Raw genomic sequence first — 21681 nt, forward strand, 5'->3', positions numbered from 1 at the left:
TCCCGTACACTATACTGTTTATCTAGCTTTATCCATTACACTTTGTATTGAGTCATTAAAGCGACCCTTTCCATTCTCCTTCCCTTTTGAACTTTTTGATTATATTTTTCATATTTCCTCTTAAAATTATGAAAATTAGAAAAATCAAAAAGGCTTTTTACATTTGTCTATGAAACAAATCTTGCTTTAGATTCTTTTTCTCTTCTTCTTCTTAATTCCTTTTAGCCATCAGATTATGCTGTGATCTATTAAAGTAATATATATTCTTTAATATATGTATGCATTCAACAGAGAATCCAATAGGTCTAATGGTCTATCTTTATATAAATAATAATATAAAAAAAAAAGAGGCTATAGACCAGAGTGCATTTTTATTCTATTTTATTTTTCGCTTGGCAAAATTCTGATCATAGGCAATATTAATCATAATAAAAAGTTACCAATTGTTTGAATTGACCAGTTTATTTTTAGAAGCACCACTTAGAAATGGTGTATGTATATCATTTAAAGTCAACCACTCACACATTAGCGTTTAACCATTTATCGAGCCAGCTCACCGGCATCACCTTGAAAGAAATACATAGGGAGAGAAGGCGATTATTCTTTAAACATGATAGCCAAGAAAATCCGGGAATCATTTGTATGCAGTCCTAAATGCAAAAATCACAAATATTTACTTTAATAGTCTGATTTACTGGGGTTTATGAAACAGGGATAGTGTTTTAGTGCTCAAATTGGCGTCTATGAATTTATCTTGATTCTACAAAAAAATACATTCAACTATAAAATCTATTCTATATTTCTAATTGCACTCTTCACTTTCTCCCTATGTACAGGTTTTGATAGTTCTAGAAATATACAATAGCGATACACACTTTGCCAGGAGTTTCAAATCATCGGCCACAACTATTTTGGTTATCGTTGTGGCTGGATAGAAGACCGAGTTTAACCAGTTTAACCGTCTGTACTCCCACCAGTCTTTCTCTGCATACCATTTCATTTCTCAACGCGTCCAATAGCCAGCCAGCTCTATGGCCAGGCATCATTTACATCAATAAAATTAATAACACAATAAGAAAAACGACCAAAAAAATAGGTGTATTAAAAGAGGGGCAGGGATAAAAGCAAAATATTTTATATATAAGAAAGGGAGAGAAAGAAAAAGAATCGTCGGCGCTTACACTTTAAAAAGGCCTGCTGTTATATAAGTTTATATTTATACACACATCTCGGGACCAATGTTCGATTTAGAAACTACAGGACAAAAGCTTATACGTAGCTTTCTACTCGGTCCCATCGGGAATGACCCAGCTTATAGGACAGCTGCATAACATTATTAGGTCCTGTTCTCATGTCAAAAATATATATATATATATTTATTTATTTATTTATATATATATATATATATATATATACAATAATAATTATTAAAATTAAAGAAAAAAAATTGCATATAAATATGGACCCCAATTGGAACAGTATTTTTTTTTCAACTTTATACTAGTCCCACTCTCTCTCTCTCTTCACTATGACCAACTCATTCACCGAGTCCAGCTCTTTCACTGCCTCCTCTTCCTATGTCGAGGAGAATGGCGAGGTTATCCACCGCTCTACCAACTTCCAGTCTTCCCACAGCCAGAGCACTACCTTGACCATCGTTGCCCACGGTGCTTCTGAGTTGATCAATGTCGAGACCATGGGCAAGCAGGATCCCTTCCTCCAGTTCTCTCTCGACTACACCAATGCCAAGTCCTACCAAAAGACCTTTACCCACAAGAAGGCCGGTGCCGAGGCTACCTGGAACCAGACCTTTGTCTTGCCCCTCCAGGGCCAGCCCGATCTCTATATCGAAGTCATGGACGAGGAGTCCACCTTTGCCGAGGTCATTGGTTTTGCCGCCATCCCCATCAACCAGGTTGTCCATGCCCAGGGTGCCACCTTCAACGGTATCTTTGAGATCTTTGCTGTCAATGGAAAGCGTGCCGGTCAGGTTCACTTGACCTTGTCCGCCCAGGGCTTCCCCAACTCTGTCACCCAATCCTTCGAGCAGCAGGTCATCCGTGGCCAGTCCTACATCAAGGAGGAGCATCTCAAGCGCGTCAAGTCTCTCAGAAACAAGGCTCTCGGCACTGACATCGCCATGGGTGTCTTGGGCAGTGCTCTTGCTGTCGGCGTCGGATTTCTCGGCAAGAAGACCTACTCTGACCACCAGAAGGCCGAGGAGGAGGAGGCCCAGAAGGAGGCCCAGGAGAAAGAAGAAGAAGCCAGACGCGTCGAGGAGCGCGAGACCTTTGAGCGTGAGAAGCGCGAGTTCGAGGAGCAAAGAGTTGCCGCCGAGACTGAGCGCAAGCAGCGCGAGGAGCGCGAGGAGAGCCACAGAGTCCAGCAGACCAACACCCGTCGCCAGGAGTCCGAAAGCCACAACTCTTCCGAGCGTCGTGAGGAGTCGTCCTCTGAGCACCGCGAGAGTTCTTCCAAGTCCAAGTCCAAGAAGCGTGAGGAACGTCGCAACAGAGGTTCCGGTTCCGACTCTAACTCTGATTCTGACTCTGGTTCCGACTCTGACTCTGATTCCGGCTCTGGTTCTGATGAAGAGAAGCGCTGCAGACGCAAGGAAAAGAAGGAGAAGAAGGAGAAGAAGAGATGCGAGCGTAAGGAAAAGCGCAACAACAGCTGTGAGCGCAAGGAGAAGCGTGGAAGCGGTAAGGAATGGGATCCCGTTGGCACCTACTCTACTGGTGACCGCGTCAAGTACCATGGCCACACCTATATCTGCCTCCAAGGCCATTCTTCCAACCCTACCTGGAAGCCCGACGTCGCCCACTCTCTCTGGGAAAGCGCTTAAATAATGTATATTTCAACAAGTCTTTTCTTTTATCTTTCTCTCCCTCCCCCTCTCCATCTTCTATGTGAATACTGAAACAAATAAAAATAAAAAATAATTGTAAATGCTAAATGGGGCATATTTCCCAAGCAAAGCCAGCTATTCATAACACCCTTTTTTTTGGTTCGAGACTCTTTTGATTTAAGCATATTTCTTTTTTGCCTATATAATCACGCGCACTTGACACTTGCATTCTTATTTACTTCTTGTTAAACAATAGCAAACATTTTTCTTTTCTCGACAGTGTTACTATCAGACACAACGTTGCACCGCATACAGAAGTCTTGTCAAACGATCTTATCCAACCCAACAAAGGTATGTCAAAATCAATGTGAATATTTAGTTTAGGTTACGGTCTAAAAGTCTAATATGCAGTGTAAGATGCTGTGTATTATTATATACACATCTACATCTACATTTACATCTATTAATATATATATATATTTCAAAGAAAAAAGAAATGGTTGTTGCTGGTGTGAAAATGTAAGAATATAAGATAAAGGAAGGGGATAGATGAAGAAAGAAATTAATAGGAGTGGTAGTAGTACTTCTTCTTTCTAGTTAAATAATGCATAGGTTATCAATGGGTTTCTGTCTTTTTATGGGCTAATCCTTCTTGGTAGGGTTGGGATCATCCGGCAGAAACTCTGACTCGTCTCTACTTGAGAAATAATGGGGGTTCTCCTGCTTGGTCCACATCTCTTTATAAACACTTCCCTCCTTTTTCAGTAGATTGTCATGACGCCCGGTCTCGACTATTTTGCCTTGCTTCAAGACAAAGATTTGATCTGGTGAATGTATTATAGATTAGTTTGACGACAAGAGTGTCCCCTTTCCACATGTTTATCGACATACCTGCATCAGCAATCGTTCTCAAGCGGTGGGCAATATGAACACTTGTCATGCCCGTATCTCTAAGGATGGTTCTGAAGTTGGCCAAAAGAGATTGCTCGGTGTGGGTATCCAGAGCAGAAGTGGCCTCATCCAAGAGTAACATCTGTGGGTTCTTGAGGATAGTGCGCGCCAGAGAGATCCGCTGTTTCTCACCACCTAAAAACCATATTCAAAATAAATAAAATCAAATATTATATTATATTACATTGTCTTGTTTTGTCTTACCAGAAAGCATCAGACCACGTTCGCCAACACTGGTTTCATACTTGTCCGGCAAGCTCATGATTACATCGTGAATATGTGCTCGCTTGGCTGCCCGATAAACATCTTCGCGACTGGATTCAATAGATCCATAGTGAATGTTGTAGTAAATCGAGTTGTTGAACAAACTGGTGTCTTGTGCTACCACTCCAATCGCACGACGAAGGCTATCGATCTTGAGATCCTTGACATTCTGGTCATCGATATAAATATCTCCTTGCTGAGGTTGGTAGAAACGGAACAACAGGCGAAGAATGGTAGATTTACTAGCATTCAAGAACAAATGGTGTTAGCTCATGCACCATTTGTTTCTTTGACACCTTTTGACACCTTACCCGCAACCACTTGGGCCTACAAAGGCAGCCTTGTTTCCAGCTGGGATAGTAAAACTAACACCATCCAAAATAGGTCTCTCTGTGTGATATCCGAACACAACATTTTCGAAACGAATGTTTCCTCCCTTGAAAATATAATCCTTTGCATTGGGTGCGTCCTGGATCAAGGCCTTTTGGTTTTCGAGACTAAACATGGTGTCCATATCAATCAATGACTGTCGAAGCTCTCTATACACAGATCCCAGAAAATTGAGCGGCATCGACAGTTGGAAAACAAGCTGGTTGACCATTACAACATCACCCACAGTCATGGTTCCTGATTTTCCGCACAAACAAATATTCAGTAATGCGTTGTTGTTGTTTTTTTAAAAAAAAAGGAAAGGCTACAATACCTTTCATAACACTGTTAGCAGACAAAAGCATAATGACAGTCAAGGAAGTACTAAAGATTGCATTTTGACCTGCATTCAAAAGTGCTAAACTAGAAGCAATCTTGAGAGAAGCCTTTTCGTATTTTTTCAGAGGAACACTGTACTGCTCCACTTCAAACTTCTCGTTATTAAAGTACTATATACGGATATTGACAGAAGAGTAAGAACAAGCCCAAGGAAACACTTCTTTCTATTTGTCCTACCTTGACTGCTTCAAAGTTGATTAAAGAATCTACTGCCTTTGAGGCCGCTTCATTGTCTGCCATGTTTGCTTGTTTTCTGAATTTTGTTCTGTAATTTGGTCCATAATTTGTTAGCACGAACAAACAATAACTAATATATAAAGATATCCATTACCTCCATGCTGTTGTTGCCACAGTAAATACAGTGTAGGTAGTGATGGTACACAGAGTAACGAGTGCATATGGTGTACCAAATTGATAGGCCTGGGTGGTTGAAGCTTGAGTACCTCGTTACACAGCCTTCATGCAAGACTTACCAAAATACCGCTGACCATGCCAATCTCCAGAGCAGTTGGCAAGACATGGAACACCATTGAGCTTACCATAAAACTGATACCTCTATATGCACACACACAAACAGAAACAAATAATAGTATCAATACCCTTCCTAGACGGTTTCTGAAATCTTTCTTTCTTTCTTCCTCCAAATACTCGGACTTGACTTTACTTTGTACCACGATCAATAGCACGATTCAATCCACCTGTCTGACGAGATAGATGGAACCCAATGTCGAGATGAAGAAGATGGGAAAATACATTGAGAGCTACGCGACGGATAGCTTTCTGGGCAACAGCAGCGAATACAGCATTTCGAAGTTCCTGGAATGCACTTGCACCAAGACGAGCCAAGCCATCTATGTTTATGGTATTTGCCAGTTAAATTAAATTAATATTTTTACACATACAAAGAAGTCTGATACATACAGCCAATAATAGCAGCACCACACACGGTCCACAGAGTTGTATCTGCGTCCAAGGGAATATTAAGAGAATCAATCACATCTTTAAAATAAAACGGAACTTGAACGTTCAAAAGCTATAATTCCCAAAAACAAAAATCAGTTTTCTTAGTCATATTCCACAAAAAGAGAATGTTATAAATACCTTTCCACCCAAGAGTAATGATAGTGCGATAACAACTCTGGCTTTTACGCTATAGTCGTCTTTAGGCCAGATATATTTCATCAATTGTCGAATGATTGCCCAATCTGTGGCGTTTCTCTGTTTGGGCGTTTCTGCCAAAATATCCACAGCTTTGGGCGTGACAGACGGGTCCAGTTTAGGAGGTATTACCGAAGTTCCTCCAGGCTTGGTTGGGGTCGGAGCAGCTTCTTTAGAGGACTGGAAATACCGAGTGGTCTGCAGTATAGGACGACGCCGAAAATCTCCAGGATAGACAGCAGAAATAGTGTGGTTGGTGGTATGTTTGGTAAAGACTGTTGGACGAGACAAGGTCTGGAAGGTACGGGTGGTGGAAGGCACTGGTCGACAGGCATTCTGTGTGCGTAGGCCTAGCGAGGGTATGCTTGTTGCCCGGAGACAGCCGATCGGCAATCTCTGAAGCAGGCTCATTACGTCTCTCTCTCTATCTTTCTTCTTTGGTCAGACTTTGTTCCAAAATGGTTCAACTTGAGAAAATTTAAAAGCGAGAAAGTGAGTCAAATTAGATGTATTGTATTATTTCTTATAAATAATACAATACCGGTCCTTTAAATATAGAAATATTTTATACAGGAAAATACATTATGCGTCAAGTAAAGCATTCATTTTTTTATTTTATTTTATTTTATTTATATAAATAAATTGATTATTTAATTTTATTTGAACTACAAGTTTACACTCTCATTTGAAAAAGACTCTCAACAGACTATTGATGATGACGCCACATCCTTTTAGTATTCGCCTTCTCTTCTGTGCAACGGATTTAAGAGTCACGATTAGTGATGACGGCACCACCAAAATATCTACCACTTGTATATGCTTGAGACTTGTTAATGTATAAAAACAGACAATACAATAAGAAAACCAATTTATATATATATTAGGTTAAAGAAGACTGTTATGAATTTGTTCTATTTTATTAAAGGGGTTGGAAAGATGTTTGTGCTTCTTCAAAGTCAATACGTGTCCTTTCTAAACACGTAAATAAAGTAAATATGATACACGTGCCAATAAGTCGCGCTGTCGACGTGAATATGTTTTCGTCTATAAAGGGAAACCGTGTGTACCTTTTTTTTTGTTTATTTGTATGGAGCGAATGATATGCTCAGATTTATTAAAAGTCTCAGATTGAGTAGGAAAAGAGAAAATTAAAATATTTGTTTGAAAGGTTATATGAATTATATGATGATTTTGGCTTTTGGCTTTTATGCTTTTTTTTTTGGTTACAGAAGTTAGGGTAGGAGTGAGGGTAGAGTTATTCTGGAGATACATCGTGAGAGTCAAGCTCTAGCTCAGAACAGAGGCAAGAGATTGATTTGTGAGCAGTGGTGAACAAGCTCGTTGATGCGATACGAGCTCGTAGAAATCTAGAAAGTCTATATTTCCTGGTAGATTATAAAGTTTTAACCGAAATGGTGAATGCCAATCCTTTTTTTTTGTTTGTTTTTGAATTGTTTATTTGAAACAGACATTCTATACTCCTTGAACAAAACCTTTTCTTTTACTAAAATACACACTCTCAACTACACATTTAAACGATTAATGCTTAAACAAATAAAACAGCATACATATTAACAACAGTCTTACAAGTGTTGGAATGTTATTCTATCTTAACTTATTGGCATAAAAATTGAAACAGCTCTTTAAGTCACTTAGGAAATTTGTATTGAGATGCAAAAGACTTGAGATAAATATCTCTTTTTCTAAGGAAAATGTTCTGTAAATTGAAACAATAGTCAAAATGACTAGGTAAATTATGAATTTTTTTATTTTCTGGTATATGAGTTTTGTTTGTCTTATTTTCTGGTAGATAAGCCTCGTTTTCGGTTAATACTTTACCATCTACCAGGAAATATAGACGTCCGTAATATTTAGTTACTGGTGTCAAATGTATTTATTTATTAATTTTGATTTCAAATTCTTCATAGAACTGCATCAGGCCTCTTGTCTGCAGTTCGCCATGAATTATTCATAACTCCTCGGTAATTCCACACTGGTTGTTCCTGTTGTATATTACCAGAAGAGTCCACTATATAAAAAAAAATAAGATATCAGATAATGCCACACAAAGTCTTTTTTTTTCTAAAATAAATAAAAATAGACTCACCAGCTCTGCAGACAATTCGTACGTTGTCTACTGTGTCTACACGAGCAGTCCAGGTACACCATCCCCAAACATGGGTTGCTTTCCCGTCAGCAGCGGGTTGATACAAACTGGCTTCTACCCAGGTCTTTCCATCATTGCCAGAAACATCTAATAGACTGTCTTAGTTAGCATATGATTAGACAAACGCCAGTTAGTTTCTAAACCTACCCACACGTTGTATACTTCTCCCCCCTCCTATAAGACATGAAAAATAGAAAGCATTGATTACATGAGTACAAAACAAAATGGCCAGTCATGTTTTTGACTTTTTGTCTAAAATATACCTGATAATGCATAGCCTTGAACTACCTGGTTCTTTGTTTGTCCTGAGTGTAGACCATCAGCTGGATCACACACATACGACTGGACGTTGTATTCTCCAATAGATGGCATTTTTGACCAAAACAACTCGGCTTGATCCTCTTTCTCTACCTATGTTGAATAGACAAAAATACCAAAAAAATAAATACAGGTTTTCTTGTTAACTTTGTATATCTTTTCTTCTTATATGGATTTACTTGCATGCTGAGGAAGAATTTTATAATCTCTACGTTGATAGAATGCTTCGGATTCAAAGCCTTGGATTGTAATCGATTTCAAAAATTTAACTGACCGAGCTCCAATGTAGCCCGGAACGACGACCCTCAAAGGATGACCATGGTCTCTTGTGAGCGGTTCTCCGTTCATCTGATGTTATTTTTAGTTAAAGTTAAAGCTTACATTCCCATTTTCTCTCAGCCCAATCAACATATTTCGATTTAACTGTTACCTCATATGCAAGTAGGACATCACCGAAAGGATCCCTATAAGTTGTTGCTGTGTTAATCAGAGCCAGACCAAGAGAAACACCTCTATGTTTGTTTTGTGATAGTAGGTTGTCTTACAGTGCCTTTGTGAGAGGTATTGAGGATCCATAGCAAACGTCTTCTTCACACTGTAGTTTTATATATATATTATTACTATTGTTATTGATGTGTAATAAGCACAGATAGATTTACATTGTTGGTTTCAAAAAAGAAATTCACTTGCCTGTTCTATTGATTTAAATGAGACATGTAGTCGTCCAAGGTCAGGAAGATCTTTGGTAACCCCCACGCTTTCCAGCACGTCTTTTAGTCTGCACCCAGCATAGACTCCATTTCCAATAGCACAAGGTCCCCAGATAACCTAAACCAAGTCAAGTATCTAGTTAACGGAGACCATCCCTTCTCTTTTTTTTTGGTCCTTTCATTTCTTACTCCTTTGGTGTGCTTAACCCGATGTAAGCCGTCTCGTCTATTACCCTATTAAGATAGAGGTTTTTTTCCCACGGTCAGCCGTACACAGACCATATGTAACAACCATAACAATACAAAATGTCGTACCGCACACTATAACACAAAGACCAAATAGAAAAATTAAGGGGACGGTGAGCTGGGCTTATTCGTTTAAGGTGATTGGGTACAGGACAAATGTTCATTAGAGCTATATCCAATCTCTCTACCTGCATAGCCATCATCACGTATTTCTTATCGTATTTTTGCTTGATATCTTTCACACTCCAGGTTTGTTCCTTCCCACGCACACCCAAGCCATTGATAACAAACGTATGGTCGTCTTGAAGGTCTGGTATAGGACCGTGAGATCGGCAGAAGAAATATTGAATGGGAGTAATATAATTCTTCACAAGATCTGGCGGGGTGGGTTCTGCATTAAAAGGCGCATTTTTCCTCACCAAAAGCGCAGAAAGAGACTGTCGATCAGGTTCATTGGGGTATTCGAGGATTCTCTTGGACTGTGCCATTTGGATCTGCTTCTTTTATTAAAAAAAAAGTAAAAGAGAACAAGGAGGAGTAAATGAAGTAAGGTAGATAAAGGGGAAGAGGGGTTGGTTGGGATGTGTTTAAAGGGTTATGCTCAAGTTATAATTTGCTGTCCAAAACTCAGTGTTATACGTCACTAAACAAAAAAATATATGGATAAGAGGAATAGATACCCTTTATTGACTGTTAAATAGAAGCTGTCAGATCATGGTTAATTTGTTTGTGTATATATTTATGCATATCTTCTGGGTGTATAAAGTCCTGTCTAGTTATTCGTTTTTTACATGTAATACGCAAATATATCTTTTTCTTTGTTTTGCACAAAAGACATCATGATTGATCAAGAAGTAGAGTATCAGTAATTTGGATACATCTTGACTTTATTTGCCTTAACTCTCTCAAAGCTCTCTGATCATTTAACTGATATCACCCATATTATACAAATATGTATATATAAATAGAGGTTGTCCAATGAATGGAGAGCAATTGATTCAAGGTTTCATGACGACTCCAAACGCAAGCATACGCAAGCGTACGTAAGTCTATTTTGATCACCTTTGTGTATTCAATATTGCAGTATAAGAGTAAAATAATAATAATCTTAAACAGTTACACACAAATTACACAGTTGTATTCTTATCCATTCATGTAATTCTTTGTTACTCTTTCGAAGAGGAGAAGGAGAGTATCTGTTTCTAATTTCTGGACCGAGAGGTACCCCTAGTAAAGATATCTGTACCAGGCGCGGGTAAATTTAATGTATTCTCTTTTGTCATACAAATCAATCCTTTCTTTTTTGTAAGAGAGAACGACTCTTCTATGTCAATTGTATAAAATGAAAATAAGCCTATTCAATGGACTTGCGCCATTCCAATAAAATGATAAAGCTCAAGTTTGTCACAACTATTGACTAACCACAAATATTCGGGTTAACTGACTGATATTCCTACCTTTATATTAAGTAACCCTGTATATTTCTTTATGACAAAAAAAAGATAAAAAGGAGATTTATAGAAACATTTTCTGTCTTTCTTATTTTTCTCTTCATTTTCCTACACACTACATAAATAACTATACACATATAACACTGGGAAAAAAATTGCTTTTAAACTTTCGTAATGAACCTAGCGTATAAATAGCTCACTTGGGGTGGACAGACTAAAAGTTCAAAAAAAAGTTCAAAATTAAGTACACACAAGTTAAAATAGGGCTTATAATGCCATCTCTGTCATTAATTGTGGATCTTTTATTGCGAGTCTTTCTAGACTTTGCGCCCTACAGCACATCGTTTCCATAAAAGATGTTGTTCTTCACAATATTAATGATAATGAAAGAGGACTAGCTGATCAGAGTTGTTTAGAAAATTTGCCCTTTTTTTCACTATTTTTTTAACCTTTTAGTCTGACCACCCCAATTGTGAGTAATGAAAACTTATGTTTAAACTCCAGGACATGTAAATCAAGTGTACAGTCTTTGCACTTTTCTTACTCTTCATATATTCACCCAAAAGTTTTAGAATATGAGCATAAAAGACCTTGTGCTTTGTACTATTTGTAGTCAAAATATGAAAAATTTAAATGCTTTAATTTTTTTTAAAAAAAAAGAATAATAAAAGATGTATCGTCGTATTGTAAAAACCTAATTTACTTTTTCTCACACCTTGTATCTATCTATATCTATATAACATACCGACTCTCTCCCGGGTGTGACATGTTCTTAGTGTCACTATTGTCCCCATGAAGTTCTTTGATAAACTTAGGTCTATTATGGGTCAGTTCCTTCGCCAGAAAATGTTCCTCATGGCTGGCCTGATCCCCCTCTGTTTCCCTCGGGCACAAGGTGAATTAGGTATATTAGATCCTGAATCCTAACAAAAAGCTCTTACTATGCGATGGTTGAAACCCGTTATGGATCCATCAGAATCTGGCTCGTGTGTCACTCCATGGCTACAACACGCCCTTGACCCTGCCCAAACACATGGTGATATTCGATTACCTCTGTTGTTTCAACGCCTGCTACACCATCATTTGCGTTCTTCTCTCAATGCTCTCCACTCTGTTCTGTATGCGATAAATTCCATCCCACGCAACTCTTTTGTCACAGCCACCTACCATACTTGTCTCTCTTTATCAATATCGGTTATAGTTGTTTTTTCTGATCCTTCTGGACGTACTATAACAGGTTGGCGGAGGCTTTTAGTGTCTGGTGCGTTTATATATGACGAGAAATTAGGGGACGTCCGTCCTCGATTACCTACCGAAAGGACTCCATCTCCGTACCTCGTTTTCAAACTTTTTAGCACTCTTAGTGCCTATAATGTTTGTGCTATATGTCAAACCCCACCCAAAGTACCAATCGCTCTATTGTCACTCACAGCTCACTAATAGCACACATTTTGGTCATTTCCCACCCAACCTACACCTCGTAATATATGGCATCGTGATATCCTCAATACCCTCTCGTTCCAAGTCACCCTCCACCACCATGCCCCTACGCTATTTGCCACGACCGACCGTCCGATCTGTTATACTGGCGTCGATACTTTGCGCCACTTCCTTTACCAATGTCCTCAAAAATTGATCGCCTAACAATGCGCTTGGAATAAGAATCTTGGCTACATCCCTCAGATTTCAGACATCCATGCTGCTATATTCTACTTCACCCTCTCTCCTTCTTTCCTCTCCCTGACTGCATTGTTTATTCCTGCCAAATTCTTAATAGCATTATTCTTTCTATATGACTATCACATTGGAAGCTGATATTAGATGATAAACCCTTTGCTCTCGCTTCAATTCTTCTTCATATCGACTCTGTCGTCGCACAGCTCTTTTCTGAATCAAATCTAGCATATATATTGCTAGGATTTATATTTGCATTTCAATTATCATACCAAAACAACAGCAACAACAACAACAGCAACAACAAATAACGTTCCTCTTTGTGACACGTAATAAATACTTGGACTTGTGCCCTTTACAAAAAATAACAATAATCTATATCTAGATATCTATATAGTAGAGACGCGAAACCGCGTCGGCAATAACCAATAAAGAATTAAAAAAAAATCTATGTAGTAGATATATACTCCTTCCTTTTCTTTCTTTAAAACAAAAGCATGTCTTTTGAAAGTAACATTTCCAATTCGCTTCGGATCCTCATCGCAACAGACAATCATTTAGGTTATTTGGAACGAGATCCGATTAGAGGACAAGATTCCTTTAATACATTTGAAGAGATCTTGCTGCTTGCTGCGGAAAAAGATGTTGATATGATTATTCTTGGTGGAGATCTCTTTCATGACAGCACTCCTTCTGTCAGTTGCCTCACAAAAACAACAGAGATTCTGAGTCGACATTGCCTTGGAGATCGGCCGAATAGTGTTATGATTGCAAGCGATCAATCAGTAAACTTTGAAGGTTCATTCAAGAGCGCAAACTACTACAATCCAAATATTAACATCAGCTATCCGATCTTCACGATCCACGGTAATCATGACCGACCGATCGGTATAAGCAATATGTCTGCGTTGAATCATTTGGCAAACGCAGGACTGATAAACTACTTTGGATATTGTCACGATCCCGAAAGGCCGGTCTTGTCGCCTATCTTACTCCAGAAGGGAGACACAAAATTGGCGCTTTATGGAATAGGCAACATTCCGGACGAACGGATGCATCGGCTGTGGAGAACAGGAAAGGTGGTCTTCCAGAGGGCCGAAGATGAGGGCCCGAACAGATGGGCAGATGCCTTTAGCATGCTAGTCTTGCATCAGAACCGAGCCCAGCACGGTGCGACAAATCACGTCCGCGAAGAAGACATCCATCAATTCTTGGATCTCGTTTTCTGGGGACATGAACACGAGTGCCGACTCCGTCCAGAAAACTGTCAGTCGTTTGAGATTACCCAGCCTGGGTCTTCTGTCGCCACCAGTCTTTGTCAGGGAGAGGCTGTACCAAAGCACGTTGGACTAATGACCCTGACCGGCCACAAATATGCTTTGGAAGAGATTCCTCTCAAGACTGTTCGGCCTTTTGAATTCCAGCACATTGCCCTGGCCCTTTTTTCTGAAATCGATCCACAAAACCAAGAAGAGTGCGAGAAATTTCTGGAAAACATAGTGAATGCGATGATTGAAAGATCCAAAAAGAGGTGGATTCGAGACCACACTGAAGAAGAAGAAGATGCTATGCCTTTACCTCTTATCAGACTTCGGGTTGACTACAGTGGCGGTTATAGTTCTTTTAATGTCCATCGGTTTGGTATTACTTTTAGCGACAAGGTTGCGAACCCAAAAGACATCCTTCAATTCCACCGGAGTAGAGAAAGGGCAGTCAGGGCTTCTGAGCCAAGAACAGCGGATTCGAACACGAACACGAACATGGATAGTAATGATAATGCGTCGCATGGACAAAGATCTGAGGCGACGATTGGAGACTATATGAAGAAATATATCAAGGATGAAGAAATGAATATCTTGTCTGCGGATTTGATTACGACATTGGTTGATGATCATGATGATTCAACGGCTAGTACAGACAAGCTTTTCTCATATATCGATAATGTTAACAAGCTACTTTCTGGCCCGATGGTTCATACTGACTATGAGGAGGAAGTAAAGCGTATCAAGGAATGTGGTGTTAATGAATTCGAACGGATATTCAATACTATGAATAAGGATTCAACTGACCGTTCAACTGATTCCCCGGCCGAGCGACCAACTGGGCGACCACGCGGACGTTCGACTGGACGCTCAACTGGGCGTTCGACTGGGCGTTCGACTGGAAACAAGAAGACATGATTGGCCAAATAATGAGAGAGAGATATTTTTTTAAAGCGTTGTTTGCTGTAGTAAATATCGCTTGAAAAAAAAATCTCCTGGCATTTAGAGAAACATAACAATAGATAATTGAAACCTTTGTAATATTAGAGCCTCCATAGCAGCAGCATTTCAGTTGACAATAAATAAAGTGCTCATTACCTACGCCAGAAGTTGAGAGCAGTAAAAAGAAAAAGAAAATTGAGAGTAAAACTTTAGTTACATAATAAAAGAATCGTTTAGATAATTATACTAGTTGATATAATTTTCACTAGTAGATTCATTATTAGTATTATTATCATTTTATTTTTAATATAAAAGAATACAAGTTGAATGCTTTCAAGACTATGAGCTTTGTAGTGAGAATAATTTTTAGGATATCTTTTAAGGATTATTATATACTATTATTATTCGATTTAAAGAAAAACGATTGAAATCTAAAGCCGTGTTTTTGAAATTGGCCAATAAAATACATGCTGTTGGAAATGTTACTGCTACGGGTGCTCTTAAGATCAATGTATTTGTAAGTCGATAAAACTGATATTTGATCTATATAATCAAGATGTATATCTATTATATCCATATCTGTAGCACTTTGTATCCGGTGAACAAAGTAACATGATACTTTTTTTTTTTTTGAAAACAGATTGTACAATTATTCACTATACAATAAAATATGCATTGAATCCTTAATAAATACTCGCACTATTGATAATCATTACATTCAATAGTCTTTTTCTATCTATCTATATATCTATATATTTGGTGTATTGTTTTTCTGCATATAATTTGTCAATATATAAAAAATTGGAAATCCAAGAACATCAAGGCTGCTAACTATTTGAGTGGAATTTGATGATGAGAGACTTGTTGTTAAAGTAGATAGATATTAAGATGGAAGATGATTTTCTTTTTAGAACCAATGGGTCGGATTTGGCTTGGCTTGGTTTATTTTCTTACACTAAAGTACAGTGTACTATGTTGTATGCAGTATAAATTGACAAGGTAATTTTAAACTTGGTTAGTGGATTGATCTAAAACAAGTACAGTGATCAACATAGTCAATAATTGACAAGTAAAAAAAAAGAAAGAAAGAAAAACCTGTGCACCTTTCTCTTTTCCCAATTAGCTGGTCTTGCATCATAGTGGCAAAAAAAATAATGCTTTTTATCAATGCTTTTACATTAACTAGTTAATATTTATATTTATATTGTATTGTATTGCTATATTTTTTTGTCATGGTGATAAATCAATTTATTTATTTATTTATTAATTGATATATTGCTATGGTGATATACTGGTTTATTAAGTCATTTATGTATGGATATATAAGTATAAATATTCACAGACTATATAGCTGTATCCAAACCCAATCTACTGGGACTCTTTGATAATATTATTATTTAAGGAATCGACCCTTTTGAATCAAAATTGGATCTATATTTGAAATATAATTATGTAAATGTATACATATATATATAAATAATGATGTCCTTGCTAACACTAAAAAAGGAAAGAAAAAAAAAAAAGGCTCTTGTTTGGTGCTAAAACTAACATGGACTTTTGGCATGCGAAAGTCGTGACGTCTAGTGCGATAAGATCATCCCACGCACGTTTTAACATATGCATGTATCTATGTATTCTTGCTTCAAAACCTTGAATTTTTTTATATACACTTTACATTAAACACTTGCCCACCGCGCAATTGGACACTTGTACACATATATATATGTACATAAAATAATAATAATAGTAATAGTAATAATGATAGTAAATTTAATCTTAAAACCAAAAAAATAATAATAATTATAATTGTAATTGTAATCATAATACTGTAATGACTGAATTGTGAATCTTAAATATGTACTTTTATGTATATATTTAGTGATGAAATGTTACATTATATTTATTTGTTTACTTGCAGCTAATGGTAATATCATTATTGTGTATTATCTGTGGCATTTCTCCCTATCTCTCTCTCTCTCTTTCTTTGGGTGCCTATACAAAGACAGTCTGTTACACTAAATGCCAAATGTTTGTTCTTAATAATATGGAAACCACCGCCGGCTTTTTTGTTTTCTTGTGTATCTGTGTCACAGTTGAACAAGAGCAGCGTCAAAAGAGAGTGGGTGAATGAGAATGAAAACAAGGACTAGAGTATAGAGAGAGAGACAGACCATCCTTTTATTATTATTATTATTATTATTCTTGACTAAAAAGATAAAACCGATACAACCAGCTAACCAAGAGTGTTAAAAATTGACTTTTGATATACAGGTAAATCTAGACAGACATGTATAAATCTCTTTCTGCAAATCAGCCCATTTGAAAGACCCAAAAATAAAATAAGACTTGTTAATATTATAATGATATCTATCTATCTTTAACTCTTTTAACTCTCTGTCCTTTCCTTATTAAAGTCTATTCTTTGTGTGTAGTGTGTTTATAGTGTGCTAAGAACTAAGAAAATAATAATAATAATATGGACAACTGGAAGTAATATTCAACATGGAAGGACGTACAATGTGAAACTATCGTACAAGTAGTACGATATTAAAAATAATGAAATACACATCTACATGCATTATGTGTATAAGCCCCCGCCCCACTCAGCTTCCCCCGTCTTTTTATTATTTATTTATTTATTTTTCACATACAATAACTATGACGAAAGGTGCAGATAGATAGAGATAATACTCTCTGTCTTTCTAGCCCTTGTATTTTTTTTTAAGGTTTCTATTATTATTATTATTAATGAGAATCCAAAGGTCCCTTGTAATTTTATTATTATTTTTATTATATGTTTTGTGTGAAAGTCTATTAAGATTATTCCTTTGTTGTTGTTGTTGTTGTTCAGAATCGAAAATAATAAAGATATTTGGCTCCCTACCATTATAATCAATCAATTAATTTTTTTTAAATAAAAAAGAAAGTAGATGTACAGATCAAGTACATAATTATGCTATGTACTATAGCCGTTAAAAGGGTTCGCGGTCATCCCCATATTTGAATATTCTGACTCTGATAATAACAATAGTTGATCACTTAATTAAAAGCATCTTTTTTTTATGTGTATTTTATTGAAGAAAAACTTAAATGTCTTTTTATATTATATTAATTGACTGGACTTTTTTTTTTATTACTAGACTGCATAGAAAGAAAGAGAAAGAAAAGGATCAAAATAGATACTTATTTACATCAAATAATAGAAGGAAAAAGTAAAATGGTGTTTGGAGTAAACATTATATTTTTTTTAGTATTTTGGTTTTGGTTTTGGCACTCTTTAAATGGAATGCAAACAAGTGTATAGAAAGGAATAAGAAGGAAAGGTGAATATTTACAAAGAGGTAAGAACAACAGCAGCAGAAAGATTGTATGTGTGTTATATATTGAGCAAGTGTTGTCTATGTGTAGTGTGTATAAGGAATAAAACTAAAGGTATTGTGATTGTGATTGAGGCTGTATTTGATGGGTGTGAATGGGAAATTCCTCTTTTCCTTTTTTTCTTTTTTTTTGTGGTTGGATATTATATATAAATATATAAAATAAAGAGAGTCTAGTAAGAACGGCGTTGGAAGAAGCGAAGGCATTTCTTGGTAGTAGAAGGAGATTGCTTGGAATTGTTTGGCTTGGCAATATTCTTGACCTTGTCGACAAAGTTCTTCCAAGCATTAACCTTGGTTGTACTGGCTGTACTGGCTGTACTGGCTGTACTGGCTGTGGTTAGAAGTGTGGCTTTTTGGATTGCAATTGGTTCTGGAGTGGACTCTAGGGTCTGTGCAACGATGGGCGCCATGACCTCCTTCTTTGGCTCTTGTGTGACTGGGAATACAGCAGACACAGAAGATCTGGAGGAGATTAGAGTCTGAGGTGGAATAAAGTCGTTCTCTTGGTCGTCGTCGTGATCGTCGTGATCGCTTGTGCTGATTTCGGAAGACATTGCTGAACTGATTGAAGAGTCTAGCAAGACTGGGTCCTCATCAATCTTAGCAAAGCCAAGAGAAGGAGAGTTGGGATTGATATGGAGAAGATTGTGGTTTGTGTAATCAGCAAACCCAAAGTCACTGTCATTCTCCCAAGACTGGGGTTCGCGGGTCTGTTTGAGGTTGACCGGGCTATGTAGTTTGGTTTGAAGCATTTCAGTTTTCCAGTTCCAGCTGTCTCGCTTCTGCTTGGTGTCCAGCACCTGCGGTAAGGGTAAGAATGTGTCGTGTACGTTGCGTTGCATGTCGTTTTCAACCAATTCTAATGCTCCACACAGTGCAGCGCGTAGATCTGATTGAGGGTCTGGCATGACCATCATAGGGGCAGGTGTGGCAGATTTGGCCAAGGCAGCAGCGACAGGTTTGAGGTGACTGGCGAGGGCCAGGATGATGGCCTTTTCGTCTTGCTTCTGGGAGAGAGAGAAGAAGGGTAGGGCGGCGACCTTGGACCCGACAGATGCATAGAATGCCTTTTCGGTCATTTCATCTGAGGTGACGGGTTCGAGTTTGCAGAGATCTGTGAGGGACTGAATTGGGGTGTGTGCTTTCTCGAGAACTGTGCTGTAGTAGTCGTGGAGAGCCCAATCGACTGGTTGGGGCATCTTTTTTAATGAGGAAGCCGAGAGCTTTGGTTCATTTGAGTCTGAAGGAAAGATAATGTCGCTTGATAAAAAATCGAGAGCCATGGTGATAAATTTGATGAGTTATAATTAAGGATGTGATAATGATGATGATAATATATATTTTATATATAAAATGAGATAAAAATAAGAAGAAGTATATGTATATAACAAGAGAGAGAAAGGAAGTCTAATGAAAAGACACAAGACATTAAAGATATATATCTATTTTGTATTTCTTGTGTAATGGTTGATAATTAGGTGAGCCATATAGATCGACAAAACGGCAGGTCCGTTTGAAGACAGAGTTTGACAAGATAATAGAATAAAAAAAATATTTTTTGGTATGATGTTTACATCAAGTCCTAATTTGGATTATTTTTTAGTCCAACTAGAGAAATGTCCTTTTATGTTATACACTACAGCCTTTTTTCTTATGTTTAACCAAAGCTTGTTCCGGCAGCCCCCAACCGATCCATCCGAACACCAATATACTTATACGCACCTTTTATTTTATTATATTTTATTTTAGTGATACGCTTTTCTGCAAGTGCTTATTGTCTGACCATGTGTTTAGATGAGTTCTCTCCCTCTCTCTCACTGTGTGTATGCAATAAGAAATCTACCTCTTATATATAGGCTTGCTCATGTTGCCATAACTGTTTCTCACATCGGTGCTTAGCCGAAGTGCTACACATCTGCCATAAAGACCTTATGACAACCAAAATACAATACATAATATATATAGATAGATATAAAATAATAGGCTCTCAATAAAACCATTCAATTCAATTCAAGGAAAAGAAAAAGAAAAAGAAAATTATCGGCATCGTACCGAAGTATGAAGCTATACATCTTTCCAAGATAAGCCAAAATAAAGGTATAAATGTATGTATGTGACCATAGATGGGGATTTGTATATAAACCTTTCCTTTTTGCACATCAATTCATTCATTCATTTATTCATTGATTTTTATTATTCTTTTATATATATATAAGAGCTATAATTAATCACCAAGTAAATCTATTGATTGATTGATTATTTTGATCATATGGCTTTACTCTTTTATCTATCTTATGTCTCCGTGTAGATCGTGTATTGGATCCAGCTGTCCGAATTGAAGTGTGGACCTCATGAACCTGCGTGCATGAAGCCTTTCTATTATATTTATATATATATATATATATATATGTAGTGGTGATGATTAGTTACTTAGTTACTTGCATGCATATACCTTATTACCACAGCCTTAATAAACATATGAAATACAACCCTGTCTTTCTCTATCAAAACGACTGATGGCTTTTTTTTATATGTATATAAAATATATACCCACAGTGAATATATATATAGAGAGATACAAGGGACATTTGTGTGATATTCCATTACATGTGCTACCAGCAAGTATATATATATAATAATAATAATAATAATAATAATAATAATAAAGTTTGGTTGAGTTCAATTGAATTGAATTGACTTGCAAAAATTTGGGCTGAATAAGTAGAGTCAAACAAATGACTGAAACATATTGTAACCACATCTTGTATCTAATAATCATTTTCTTTTCCTCTCCCTAAACATTACATGTGTGTTTATGAGCAATGAACCACAAAAACATCAAAAACAACAACAATAGTAGTAGTAACAGCAGCAGTAAAAAGAAAGAAAGGGCGTTATTAAGGTCAGAATATTCTTTCTTCTATGATCTCATCCATAATTCACGTCATTAGATAAAAGCGTTTAAGAAAGTCTTTCTTTCAACTCTAAAATAATGAAATACAAGAAAGTGCTTCTTTTCTCTTACTTATAATAAGTAAGAGAAATAATTACATATTAATTGTTTAAATAAATAAATAAAAATGGTCTCATTTGTGTCCTTTCTTTTCTTAGGTCAATATTTTCGCATGGTACTCCGAATTACACATGTCTTCATCTGACCATCTACTTATTCATTTGTTCATTCTACAGTATATAATACGCTACAACAACACTTTAACCTAAATAAATTAAATAGAGTTTTATAATTATTGATTTATTGACTTTTACGCTTACTGACAATAGAAAGATTAAAATCATTACATCTCTTACAAATTAGCTTCCCTTACTTCCTTCACTGGACTAACCATTAACGTACAAACTCACTACACATGAAATCGTATGGCCCATATAGCCCCTTTCTACTCTTTCCTTAGTATCCTTTTTAATCTCTATAATCTTATAGACAAAGAACGAAAAAGAATCACATAGAAAGACCAAGCATTACGTTCTAATAGTGAGTGCACTATGTTTATAGTATAGAAATAAAGGAGTTTTTAGCAATC

General features: G+C 36.9%; 6 protein-coding genes across 6 annotated transcripts; 3 read left to right on the top strand and 3 right to left on the bottom strand.

The window, feature by feature from the left end:
* Positions 1–1482: 1482 nt before the first annotated feature.
* On the top strand, positions 1483–3000 carry PHYBLDRAFT_79921 (hypothetical protein). Its single transcript, XM_018443526.1, has one exon. The coding sequence runs from the start codon at positions 1529–1531 to the stop codon at positions 2843–2845; it is 1317 nt and encodes a 438-aa protein (XP_018283698.1). The 5' UTR covers positions 1483–1528; the 3' UTR covers positions 2846–3000.
* Positions 3001–3490: 490 nt separating this feature from the next.
* PHYBLDRAFT_176007 (hypothetical protein) lies at positions 3491–6400 on the bottom strand (the record flags this gene model as incomplete). Its single annotated transcript, XM_018437620.1, has 11 exons — positions 3491–3672; positions 3740–3934; positions 4004–4305; positions 4375–4690; positions 4767–4941; positions 5009–5096; positions 5163–5251; positions 5305–5386; positions 5496–5682; positions 5753–5864; positions 5933–6400. 11 exons carry the CDS (start codon positions 6398–6400, stop codon positions 3491–3493), a joined length of 2196 nt encoding a protein of 731 aa, XP_018283659.1.
* Positions 6401–7911: 1511 nt separating this feature from the next.
* PHYBLDRAFT_176008 (hypothetical protein) lies at positions 7912–9918 on the bottom strand (the record flags this gene model as incomplete). Its single annotated transcript, XM_018437621.1, has 9 exons — positions 7912–8018; positions 8097–8255; positions 8420–8563; positions 8654–8822; positions 8905–8986; positions 9020–9069; positions 9189–9302; positions 9374–9418; positions 9619–9918. 9 exons carry the CDS (start codon positions 9916–9918, stop codon positions 7912–7914), a joined length of 1170 nt encoding a protein of 389 aa, XP_018283660.1.
* A 490-nt stretch (positions 9919–10408) lies between these two features.
* Positions 10409–12525, top strand: PHYBLDRAFT_153311 (hypothetical protein; the record flags this gene model as incomplete). The annotated part of the gene is made up of 4 exons (XM_018433111.1): positions 10409–10473; positions 11658–11785; positions 11816–12255; positions 12325–12525. 4 exons carry the CDS (start codon positions 10409–10411, stop codon positions 12523–12525), a joined length of 834 nt encoding a protein of 277 aa, XP_018283661.1.
* Positions 12526–13073: 548 nt separating this feature from the next.
* Positions 13074–14249, top strand: PHYBLDRAFT_88567 (hypothetical protein; the record flags this gene model as incomplete). The annotated part of the gene is made up of 1 exon (XM_018443693.1): positions 13074–14249. A coding segment is annotated over one exon (1176 nt), but the record flags the coding sequence as incomplete, so codon positions are not given.
* Positions 14250–18196: 3947 nt separating this feature from the next.
* PHYBLDRAFT_184134 (hypothetical protein) lies at positions 18197–19533 on the bottom strand. Its single transcript, XM_018438890.1, has one exon. The coding sequence runs from the start codon at positions 19420–19422 to the stop codon at positions 18310–18312; it is 1113 nt and encodes a 370-aa protein (XP_018283663.1). The 5' UTR covers positions 19423–19533; the 3' UTR covers positions 18197–18309.
* Between the last annotated feature and the right edge of the window lie 2148 nt (positions 19534–21681).

Source organism: Phycomyces blakesleeanus (genome assembly GCF_001638985.1).
Source record: "Phycomyces blakesleeanus NRRL 1555(-) unplaced genomic scaffold PHYBLscaffold_43, whole genome shotgun sequence".
Lineage (NCBI taxonomy): Eukaryota > Fungi > Mucoromycota > Mucoromycetes > Mucorales > Phycomycetaceae > Phycomyces > Phycomyces blakesleeanus.

What these genes read in the sequence shown, in the direction of transcription:
- PHYBLDRAFT_184134 (XM_018438890.1), bottom strand. Translation starts at nt 19,422, where the DNA reads ATGGCTCTCGATTTTTTATCAAGCGACATTATCTTTCCTTCAGACTCA.
- PHYBLDRAFT_79921 (XM_018443526.1), top strand. Translation starts at nt 1,529, where the DNA reads ATGACCAACTCATTCACCGAGTCCAGCTCTTTCACTGCCTCCTCTTCC.